General features: G+C 42.5%; 1 protein-coding gene across 1 annotated transcript; it reads right to left on the bottom strand.

The window, feature by feature from the left end:
• Positions 1 to 385: 385 nt before the first annotated feature.
• On the bottom strand, positions 386 to 7,188 carry LOC139474749 (ficolin-3-like). Its single transcript, XM_071257867.1, has 3 exons — positions 6,879 to 7,188; positions 6,624 to 6,699; positions 386 to 2,490 (listed from the first exon to the last, which is right to left on the bottom strand). The coding sequence occupies exons 1-3, from the start codon at positions 7,170 to 7,172 to the stop codon at positions 1,829 to 1,831; spliced, it is 1,032 nt and encodes a 343-aa protein (XP_071113968.1). The 5' UTR covers positions 7,173 to 7,188; the 3' UTR covers positions 386 to 1,828.
• Between the last annotated feature and the right edge of the window lie 5,202 nt (positions 7,189 to 12,390).

The raw sequence follows: 12,390 nt of genomic DNA, 5'->3' as shown, positions 1-12,390 counted from the left end.
ACTCGCTGGCTTGGTTGAGGCATGTCATCGTTCCCAATTGCGAGGATCGATGTTCATGATATCGATCACTGGATTGTCTGGTCCAGACTCGATTATTTACAGACCGCCGTCATATAGCTGGAATATTGCTGAGTGCGGCATTAAACAACAAACGAACGAACTTAGAAATGCATACGTGAGTACACTTGTCATGTAAACACGTTTACTCATGTGTGTGTATTTACACCAGGAGCAAATTTACATCATGTCTGGAGCAGGTGCAAATGTAAATTTGCACTGTGTGTATATGTTGCAATGTGAACGTTTATATTAACGTAAGAGGACGATCTACACTCTTAAAAAAAAGAAACGCAAAGTTAAATAATAAGGATATTTATTAAGCGGATGTAAAAGTATCTACACAGAATATGCGTGAACACAATCAAATGAAATTAGACACAGTGATCGACAAAAGCATTGTCGTCATTGTCAGCATTACTTCAGTTCAGTCATTGCACATGTGTAGCCACAAGGGGGCGTCATGGTCAGTACCTGGTCACACCACCTCTTGCAGCCGTCACTGCTCGACACCTCCTTGGCACAGATTGCACAAGAATTTGGTCTATGTATCGGTTTGCTGTAAGATTGCCCTGGACAACCACTAACTGTGATCTACCCGTGTAGGACATGGCTCCCCACACCATGACACGCCCTCCACTAACGCAGTTCCACGTCGGTATACACGTTGTCTTCCATCCCGTCGTTGAAGAAGAGAACGTGACTCATCGCTGAATCAAACGCGTCGCCTGAGATCTGTTGACGGTGTAGACGTCGCAAGACAGGTCCAACTTTTGGTCGTCTCGCTCGAATTCCCACTTCCCTCAGACGATTTCTGATGGTTTGGTCGGAAATTCTTCGCATACCAGGCACTTGTCCTGCAGTGTCCGTTTCGTAATGCAATTCGTAATGAACTGATGAATTTTGTACGGTCTTTTATAGTCAGTGTCTCTACTCTTGTTTCCAAAACTTTGCACGTACATTGTGCTGAAAACCTTTTCTAAAAAGCAATTTCCGTACATCCTTTGCATTTTTGCTGATGAACGTTTACAAAAAAACATTTTGAAATGTCGGGAATCAAACATAAGAATTGTCTTTATGACGATTGCTGGGAAAAATAAATCTTATTGGAATTCTCAAAACACTTTTTGAAGAGTGTAATTAATATCTGTTTTTTGCCAACACCAAACAAATTGTCAACAGTTGCCAACTTTTATGCGTATATACAGAGTTGAGCGGACGGTGTTTTCTTTTGGTTTCAAGGAGTCAAAACTTTGTGTACAAATTAAATCAAACACATGATGCTTCACGCGAAATTTTCAGGGAAGTAACTCTCTACTGGTTCAATTTTGATTGGAAAACAACCTGTTTTGTGTTGAAAGTCGTGAACGGATTAAACGAATATGTGTGCCTTACACAATTTACAAACTTTATTTACACACATAAGTTGAATTTCATGTGAACGCATAGTAAACTTACATATACATGTACACACGTATGTATAGATACACATGTGCAAAATTAATTACGTTAGTAAACATTGTGCATGTGAACGGGTATTACATTATCCCTATACATTATCCCTATACATGTTAGTTAAAATGAAATTCAAATTGGCAAACAAAGAAAATAATTCAGCTGGGGGAAGAGTATTCGGCGTCAAGACAGTCATCGTTTGATTGTCATCATAACGGTCGGTTGCGAGTGGTCTATCATAGCGGGGAGCTGTGACTGGTGGCAGCGATAGTATAGAGAGCTATTAGGTATGTCGCTGCCCGAGCTCTCTTCCCTTCTATTTTTGCTTGAGTCTGATGAGTGAGTACTGAAGGAGTTGGTCACCCAACGTCTCCACCCATTTCATTCTCACGACACCGGAGTCAGCTGTGACATCAGCTTGGGACACAAGCGGGGCGTTCAGGTTCCCCTTGGTGCAGTTGCTCGTCGGCGCGTACCACCAGCCAGCCGCCATCTTGGATGCGCAGTTGTGGTTACTGAAATCGGAGTCATAAGTGGAGAAGGGGGCGTTGTTGATGTTGCTCACGGCGATCAAAGAATCTCCGCAGTTTGGACCATAGGTAGAGAAATCACTGAGTGTTATTTTGTAGTCGTCGCTCTCTCCCCCAAAGCTGCAACTGTCGTAAAACGTCTGACACGACGAGGAAGGGTATTCAAGGTAAATGTTGCATTTCATTAATGCAACACCTGAGATGAGACTGAGTTTGTTCAAGCCTAGCCAGAAGTTGTATCTCGGGTGACCGAATCCACGTATGTATTCCGCCATGGACCGATTGAAGTCGACAGGGGACGCCGTCAGATCGCGGTTCTGGATCGTCGTCAAGCCGCCGTACCGGAACTCACAGAACACTTCGAAAGGTTCTTCTGCACCATCGGGTTGGATGAAGGAAATTTTCCTCGCTAGACTCTCAAGATTCTGACCAGTGTCTTCACTGCAGTCTACAAGAGAAGAAAATAAGATCGTTATATACACTGTGATCCACTGTGATAACTGGAATACTGTTAAAAGCGGCGTTAGACCCAACTCACTCACTCACTCACTTATATCTAAGAGGTCTATGGTTCTTGGAACCATATCATATGGTCGCCCTCTTAGATATGAATCGGGTGGGTCACAGTGACACTGTATATAACGACATACATACTATGCAAAAAGATAGGGTATCTTATATTAAGGTGAAACTATAGGAACATACACCAATGTCTGATAATCAATGTAAGTGATCCGAGCGTTTCCAAAAAGAAATCCAGGTCACAAACACAACATTGTGACAGTCTGAAGCACGTGACCTCCGTCAGAAGGGGTGGTATGCCAGATTTACCACTGTCTCTTCGACTCGGTTGTGAGCAGACGCATAACGTTTTCTTAGAACCAAACGCCCAAAGACACTTTATTTAAGACATTTAATCCTTGAGGAAGCAACGCCATTGATTATGTTGCAGGTGGACACGCGTCAGAAAATTGTTGCCCAAACGCTGCATGTTTCTCAATATGTCATCCGCAGATTGTGGGTCCGATACCAACAAACACATAACGTCGATGAGAGACGCCGCTCCGGACGCCCAAGGGCAACAGCTCCAGCCCAGGACAGATTAGTCAGAACGATTGCATAAAGTAACCGGTTGAAAACTGCCACTCAGATTAGGGACCGGTTGCAACAGGCAACTGGTGTAGGAGTACGTGCCCTGGCGGTGCGAAATCGTCTGCACTGATGGCATTTGCGTGCACGACGTCCGCGTGTCATCCAAGCACTTACTGCACGCCCTTTGAACTAGAGTCGTCAGTGGTGTAGGGAACGTCACATAATAATACTAATCGACGTTGGGCTGATGACATGTTTTTTGACGAATCGAGGTTCACTCTCGACTTCCATGACCGAAAGAATCGGTTTTCATTTTTTTGACGTTATGGGCGTTTCTTTTTATAGTGAGTGAGTTACTTCGTATCGTTTTACGTCGCTTTTAGCTATATCCCAGCAATATCACGGCGGGGGACACCAGAAATGGGCTTCACACATTGTACCCATGTCGGGAATCGATCCCGGGTCTTCGGCGTGACGAGTGACCACTTTAACCACTGGGCTACCCCATCTTCTACCTGGCGACCATTGGGCGACCACTGTGCCTTCATTCTGCAACAACGGCAAGGCTCTTGCCTCCCTTCTGCCTCTTTTGAGCCACCTTTGAGCAACCAACCTCCTCGGCGACCTTTGTGCGACTGTTTTGAACATGTTCAAAAATCCACGGCGACCATGGCGTCCATCGTGATGTCTGAACCTCCCATGTACTACCTTGGAACGACCTAGGCAACCATTCTGCCTACGTTGAGCCTCCAAAGACAACCTGGCAAATTTCATGGTCGCACATGGGAGGCACAAAGGTCGCCATCCTGTGTAAAGGCCCCATTACCGTCTGACTGTTGCAGTTCTTCTCGTCTCTTGCCTTGATTGACAGGTCCCATGAACTTTGTTCTCATCATAGTCTCCGTTGATGGCTACTGACTTTGTGGGCGTGCTAGGTTATGTGCATAAATTAAACAATCATCTGATTCATGTCAGGCCACAATGTGTATTTATACACCTGGAATGTTTAACAATCTCGTCATTTTTGTCTGCTTTGATATATACAACTGTTTTCGGTTAAACTATTGTAGATAACACATGTTTTCGTTGTCGAATTTAATTATAAGCATTGACTGCGTATTTTTTCGGTTCATTGAGGTATGAATCGAAAAACCGATGTGCAAACTGTGTGAATCCGCCCAGCGGATTCTTACAAAAGTTTGCACATCGGTTTTTCCTTAAGTAAGTATATATTTATCCACCTCCCAATATTTTATTCAATAAATAATTATAATTGATTGTAACCAGAGAGAAGTATCATAAAACTGTCCGCAAGGTATCAGGTAGAGTGCCAATCAATGTAATTTAAGTATGTTCTCATTTTGCCTCACGATGTTATGAATCACGTTGCCATGGAACGTCATGGTTAATTTGCATTTATTTATTAAATCAACCTACATGGCGTCTGAGTGTACGGGCACGGCTCAGTGCATTGGCGTCATTGAAGGTGCGCATGAACTGGTGATATATTGAGTTACGAACATGGAAAAGCACGTAAACATGGTTACACCTGGAAGATTTGTTTGGGGCAATAAAAGAATTACGGATAACTTTACTGACGTTAGATTTGGCGATCCCAATTTTATTTCGCGCATACCCCTATTTGTTTTCTCCCAGGGAAACAAATGACAGTCGGTTCGGGCGGCGCTGTCCAGAATAGCGCCCGCAATGAGCGAAAAACGTTTGGTCGTGGGTTCGAATCCCTTTTCGCCCTCTGTTTCGTAAATTGATAAACGTCTAAGACCTGCATAAAGTCGGACTTTTTAACCACCGCATATCAAACTGGCACACAGTGATATAACTTCAAAATACTTTGAACAAAGTGGCGTTAAACCAAACTCACTCATCCACTCAACTAACGTCACGCGACTCTTAGTGATGTAATCCATTGTTGGTGACGAGCTTTGTGATCATGCTTGCCGTAATAGGCAAGTGTGCTTGATGTAAGAGGCGACTAACGGGATCAGGTGGTCAGACTCGCTGACTTGGTTGATGCATGCATCCGAATTGCGAAGATCCATGCTCATAATGCCAATCACTGGACTGTCTGGTCTAGACTCGATTATTTACATACTTTTATTATTTATTATTATTTATTAATATTGTTATTATCATACTATAAATATCAATTGTATCGTACGTGGCTCAGACGAGCATTATACATACTATCTGATATTTACGACACGGAAACATACGAGGGTAATAAGGTCATTCTTAAAATCACCGAGGACAAAGACATATGTTAATTCCCAATTTAACTAACTTTTTCAACCGCGTGTGATTACAATACCAGACCTAACCGCCCTTTGGCCATTCTAGTGCCAGATAATTTGCAACCATTTATATTTACAGAAGCACTCACGCATCAGGCAAACTCCGTCTGAACGAGGTCGGAAAGCTATGCAATTGTTTATGGAGCAATTTGACATCGTATCGATGAGTAGAATATATCAAACGGAGCTCCCGCAATGTCACCTAATTTGAAGATTGTTCGGAACGTCATTCAATGGTTATCGGCAGTAATAAAGACTATGCTGTTGTGGATATGATCCGTAGGTATTTGGTTGGAATTCCAGTTCCACTCCCTTTAGGGGGCACGGGTGGCTCAGTCGTCTAAAGCGCCGCCATTCGCTGTGCAGAGTTGCGTCCCTTGGGCACGCCAGAAACCTCTGATTGTGGGTTCGAATCCCGGTTCGCCCCGATTATGTTTCTAGGTTTGTCAGCACCATACCCGTGCTCGTGGGTTTCACCGAAGTGGTAAACGTCTGAGACCTGCATCACTTCGGGCTTTCCTCCCACATTAAGCTGACCTGCCGTGATATAACTGGAATACTGTTAAAAGCGTCGTTAAACCCAACTCACTCACTCACTCCACTCCCTTTATGATGTCCGGTATGCGTTAGTTCTCAGTGGCTTCAGTAAAGTGTAAACATCTGCCGTACAGTGAAATATTAATAACCCCATCAAACCCAACCCCGTCACATTTGTATCACTCAGACAACAGCTTGATGTGAAAAACAGGATTAACATCAAAGCTTGAATCAAATGTTTATATGCAACCTGTTATTTACGTGCGAGCGTGTCTGAGCACTCGCAATATTGGCATGACGGCCATTACCATTGTTAAATATCAGGAACTTTCCTTGTTTTGTTTTGTTTTTTAAATCGCAGCACCTGACATGCAAAATGACATGCACCTCTGTCTCTACAAATCATTAATGTGTGAATTGACGGACTATTAAAATGATGTCAAGTTAACAGGAAATACAACGGAAACAATGTACATAAACATGAAAAAATAGAATTTCAACATTTTGTTAACACTGTAAACACTCACTAACTCCACTAAGTTGTTTTTTCAATAAAAGACTCGCATGAGCGAAAGATGTTAACGTACATATTGTATTTGTTTGCAGTAAAAGAGTGTGATGTTTGCATATAACAACTTACGTTTCATCACATATTCGCATCTGTTGCCATAGTAACCGATTGGACATGTGCATACCTCATCTTCGCATTGTAGTTTCTGAAAATGTGTAAAGGAAGGTGTTATCTTTGAAAAAAGCAGACAGGAAAGTGGTAAGTGTTCGTTATGGATAAAGAAGAGGATTTTCTTTTCAAATAGCTGACCTAATTGGTGAGTTATTGCGGAATACGTGTTTTTTTAACTTTTTTTTTAAATTACAAAATGGTGCAAACAATTACCTTCTGGAAGCATGAACACACTTGACCGCTGTACACGTTGGGGCAGTCCTTGCCATCCTCATACAGCTTGCACTGTCCAGATGTAGCATCGGTTTCGCAAAACTTGAAACGCCGACATTCGGATTCACTTCCACATTCTCGCGCACATGACATCAAAGTTTCACCGTCTATTGTCTTTTGGTGACCGAAATCTAAAATTTCTTCAAATAGTTCCGTTTCACGAAAATTTGAAAATTTGAAACCAGTTCCAGTTCGGACAATTAGCAAAACCACTAAAGCCCCTAAAACAACCATACTGGAGATATATCTATGCAACAGCGTCGTGGCAGTCTGTCCTGACACTGAGCTTATGCAACGTTTACAGTTCGATTATTGGTGGATACAAAACGAGGTGATGTTTACCGTTTGATGAATAAAGAATCAATGACAAGGTTTCGATTAATGATATGGGGTTTGAGTGTAAACGTCAACAGAAGCGTTAGGTCTGTTAAGTGTCACGTGGGTTAAGAGCGCAGCGCGAACGCCCACTATGTTGTTGTAGGGAATCAGCTGAGCGAAATTACAGCTTGATTATGGAGGCCTGGAAATAGTCGAGTCTATGTCAGGTGAAGCAGTGTCTGATGGCATAAACACCATGGGGGGCGATGACAAACAGCTATGTAACACATTGTGCCAATTCCATCCTTATTTTACAACATGCAGGCGGTGATAAGAGACTATCATATACTTAAATAAAAAAACGAGCATCAACTTAATACCGCTGTACCATCATGTATAATAAAGGAAAAAAGTAGCTGTGCTTTATATAAAGTGGTGTAAATGTTATGTTATTGAAAATAGCATATTTGGTCATTCGTCTGATCAATGTTTTATCATTACAAGTACATTGACAAAACCCATACCTGGTTACCACGATACAGTGCAACACGCCCTAAAACAAGAGCGCTGTAACAACTCAACTAACACTGTCAGTGTTTGGTATGACCACCATTTGCGTTGACACAGGCGATACAGCGACATATTATTCAACACCCCAAATGATTGGCAACAGGAACCCGCTGATTCCTGTCTTGACGTGGGCGTCGTTCCATCTCATCCCAGACATATGTTCTATAGGGGAGAGGTCTGGAGAAACAGTCGGACATGGCTCAGTCCTGCAATGTTATGCTGCCTTTGAAAGTCTGTTAAAACACGTGCAACGTGTGGGCGGGCATTATCCTCTTGCAGTGTAATATAGCGTACAGTTGCATTTCCACAAAGGTGAGGTGAGGTGAAATTGGGTATAACGTCGCGTCTAAGATTGTTGCACTTATATAGCGACGCCCATGTACGTGTGTGTGTGTGTGTGTGTGTGTGTGTGTGTGTGTGTGTGTGTGTGTGTGGCTCCTTGTACTAGTCCGGACTGAGATACCATGCCCCAGTACCATGCCCCATATACTGACTCCGAGCCGACCAGTCCTTGTTTAAGCCCCTTAATGCCGAACGGCGGACAGGGTAACAACAAGTACCATCTTTACGTCTTTTGGTATGATGCGGCCGGGGATCGAGCCCCGAACCTTCCGCTCTCCGGTCGGTCGCTCTACCACTAGACCACGGAGGCGGTCCTATTGCTGGTTTGGCAGTGTTGTGTATATGTGTATTTTCTGTAGTTTATATGTATTGTCATGAATTGTTGTTTTAATCTCTCACTGTGTTGCATTGAACTGAATAAACCTGTATAGCTGCCGTGTTCTTCATTTGTTCAACTTCTACCAGCTGTGGCGTTGGATTGGTAGCTTGGGTCGGTCCTTTGTTTAATTCAGCTTTCGCCTGATTGGTCTTGTTTGAAATACTAACACCAAGCATTTGGTTTGGTTTGTTGTTGTTTAACGCCGCACTCAGCAATATTCCAGCTATATGTTTGGTTTGTTTTGTTGTTTAACGCCGCACTCAGCAATATTCCAGCTATATGTTTGGTTTGTTTTGTTGTTTAACGCTGCACTCAGCAATATTCCAGCTATATGTTTGGTTTGTTTTGTTGTTTAACGCCGCACTCAGCAATATTCCAGCTATATGTTTGGTTTGGTTTGTTGTTTAACGCCGTAATCAGCAATATTCCAGCTTTATGACTGTAAATAATAGCTGTAAATAATCGAGTCTGGACCAGACAATCTAGTAATTGATATCATGAGCATCGATCCACGCAATTGGGATCGATGACATGCATCAACCAAGTCAGAACCCCGGACGGACGCTCTACCACTAGACCACGGAGGCGGTCGCATTTGCACAAAGAGTAGAATATGATCTCAAACGATGTTGTCCGGTGGCGTGCGCCATTCAAGATGCCATTAACAATAATGAGTTGTCTTCTCCCAAGAGTTTTGATGCCACGCCAAACCATTACACTTTCATCCGCAAACTGTCGACGTTGAGTAACGTAAGCGTCGCTAAAACGTTCTCCTGGACGCCCGTACACCCTTGCACGAGATGTCCAGATGGAACCAGATGAAACCAGTATACTGTACCGGTCTTGTCGCCTGAACCTTGGATGTTGTCAACACCAAACTAGGCGTGTCTGACGGTGACGTGAAAGCAATAATTGTACGTATCGCTGGACGTCGGATGTTGTGTTCCTTGCACGGACAAGTACGGTTAGGTCATTAAGTGGTCGCAACCCAGGAATTGTCCGAGCTGTTAAGGTGCCAGATTGGTATCGATTCAGTAGATGCACCAACCGAATATGGTTGTCTTGTTAACGTGACAGGAGTGTTGCCCTGCATAGATAACGTCTCCAACAAGATGTGCTACCGCTTCTCGGTGACCATAAAAGTTCGTTATGCGTCATACCTGTTTGCAGCATACCAACGGCGCGTATAGACGTTGAGTTTCAGAAGACCGTGGCATTGCGTAAGCGTTATTTACGGTTAAACAAAGGTGTTTTATGAGTAACTGATAGTTAAATCATTGTGTGGTGCGTATTATGCTCCCAACAAACACGCAAACATCCAAATTGTGCGCAGTACACCAATTGTGACTCACGGCCTTAACGTCGAGGAGATGTCTTCATGAATATGTATTGAAATATGCATTATTTAATTTCAGAAGAAATAAATTTTTTGAACTTTTATATTATTCAAAGTTACTTTTTCCGTTAGTATACATTTCATTCCCAACAATTTTATCTCGCAATGGAAGTATATCGGTGGTGAATGTCGTAATAATCTTTTTTATTTGGCTTCAACTTGAGATATTGAAACTAATGCACTCAGTCTCGTCAGATACCATTCTTTACAAAAAGATTGGATTTTCTAATACAAAAGTATGGTATCTGACCGAGCAAAAGCCCGAGTTACCACAGAAAGTATCCTCGTTTCGTACAAATGGTTTCTATGAAAATGGTATCGGTCACCATGACGTCACAATCAAATGACATCACTAATCTGTCTGCCAGAAGGTTCGCTGTACGTTTTACACTCAAGACACTGCTTATTAGTGTTTACAAACTGAAAAGGTTGGAACAATAATTATAGATGATAAATAGAATCGCATCCTCGTGTCTTTTAATACAAAGTATATCAACACTCGTCGACATAAGTGTGAAGCCTCGGAGTTTTACAGACTCGTGTTGCTATATTTGATATCAAAAGACACTCGGGTGAGATTTGGAACAGCTGAATGTGTTTGTGACGGGTGCCCTCGGTAGGGCAGGATACGTTCAGCTTTTCGCGAACACCTGGTAGCATCCCAATATGTCAATTATTAATAAACACATACTCATGATATAGTCGGACACATACAACGGCCTCTTAAGATTTCTTATGAATATGGAGCCGGTTATGTCACTTTTATTTACAAGTACGTATCTGTTACATCCATTGTCATCACCAACAACTTCGTAGTTCGACGACGAGTGAGTGAGCGAGTTGGGTTTAACGCCACTTTTAACAGTATTCCAGTTATATCGCGGCGTGTCAGCTTAATGTGGGAGGAAAGCCCGAAGTGATGCAGGTCTTAGACGTTTACCACTTCGGTGAAACCCACGAGCACGGGTATGGTGCTGACAAACCCAAGGGACGCAACTCTGCACAGCGAATCGCGCGCCTTAGACGACTGGGCCACCCGTGCCCCTGCAACTCGAGGAGAAACTCCAAGATATGGCGTGCAGAGATCGGAGAAACAACCTGATATTTCATGGAATGTAAGGAGGCAGTCGTGAGACTTGGGACGAAGCGGGGGGAAACGTTCCATATTTACTGAGTTGAATACAGAAAACTAAAAAGATGTTGAAATAATAGTGCTCACATACTAAATTAAAACAGGCAAGACTTTCCCATTTTTGCAAAAATTCTTCTAACCACGGGCAAAGGAAACGCGTTTGAAAAGGCCCGCGAAATATTCGGAAGGGATTCTTCAACAAAGTAACGGTAACGTAAGATTTTCCACAACATCGACGAGCGCTTTCCCCATGGCTTGTGTAATCTAAAGATAGGGGCCAAGGCCTCGAGAGCGGCTAAACAGGTTAATTGTGCAATAAAATAAAATAAAATAAAATAAAATAAGCAGTAAACACATATAAAACCAAAATATCTCGGGCAGAATCGACACAAAAGGGACGCACCTGTTTGGACCCGGTAATGGAGGAACGCCCCCATTCAGGGGAGGTAACTCCCGTACCATCATCACCAAACTAGAACAATTTGTGAAAATGTTGTCTGGGTCCTATTTTCTACGGTATATCATGGAACACGTGAGGATTGAATAAACCCGATTACAGAACTCTAAGGTAAAACAATTCGGTGGTGACTTTCACTTGATTGCTTTCTCGGAATCTTTTTCTCGCAGTGTCCACGACGTTTCACAACTGAGTCCGGTTTTCGGTCATTCAACAGTATCAGAGTGAAACGAAAACAGCTCGACCGCTAGAGTGGTAGTGTCACTATCCTAATATGGGACCATTGTTTAAGTGACGTGTTTATCAGAAGATTATATTACGATTTTGATAATACAGTGTTTTTTCTGTTTTATACTTCTAGACTAACGTGACAAACTAACACTGTTTTAACACTGACACATATTTCACCATTCGTCACCACTCGCCCCTTTCCGTAACCTGCAAGAAGGTTTGTCCCGGAATAACACGAGTTGGTCACGAATGATATTTCATCTGTAGCATCTCCAATATATGATGATGCAGATACAGATGGCGTGTCAAACTGAGAGGATTGTTTGACTGTTTTCTCTGATGACCACACAGAGAAAGATATATTTCTTGCTGCAAATTTATATGCGAGGACAAAACCCTTTCAAAATTGTTAACTAGAAAATAATATTATTGATTTTGTACATAAAGACGTAACGGTTCTTGATATCCCAACAAGAAATAGTAAAGACTCTGCGACATTTAATAATTATGGAAACAAAAATGTTTAATTATGCAAAATATTTACGGTGCACATCCTCAATGGAAGATGCCCTCATGACAGAGAAAATCACCTTTACGACACAGTAGGAGCCAGTGTCAACAAGGTCA

The sequence above is a fragment of the Haliotis cracherodii genome, unplaced genomic scaffold (genome assembly GCF_022045235.1).
Source record: "Haliotis cracherodii isolate W230 unplaced genomic scaffold, xgHalCrac1.p SCAF_3, whole genome shotgun sequence".
NCBI lineage: Eukaryota > Metazoa > Mollusca > Gastropoda > Lepetellida > Haliotidae > Haliotis > Haliotis cracherodii.
This window is presented reverse-complemented; position numbering and strand designations above follow the sequence as displayed.

What these genes read in the sequence shown, in the direction of transcription:
- LOC139474749 (XM_071257867.1), bottom strand. Translation starts at nt 7,172, where the DNA reads ATGGTTGTTTTAGGGGCTTTAGTGGTTTTGCTAATTGTCCGAACTGGA. An exon ending in TGTGTTCATGCTTCCAGAAG is followed by an intron (nt 6,700 to 6,878) that starts GTAATTGTTTGC and finishes ACACATTTTCAG; the next exon opens with AAACTACAATGCGAAGATGA. An exon ending in ATGCGAATATGTGATGAAAC is followed by an intron (nt 2,491 to 6,623) that starts GTAAGTTGTTAT and finishes CTTCTCTTGTAG; the next exon opens with ACTGCAGTGAAGACACTGGT.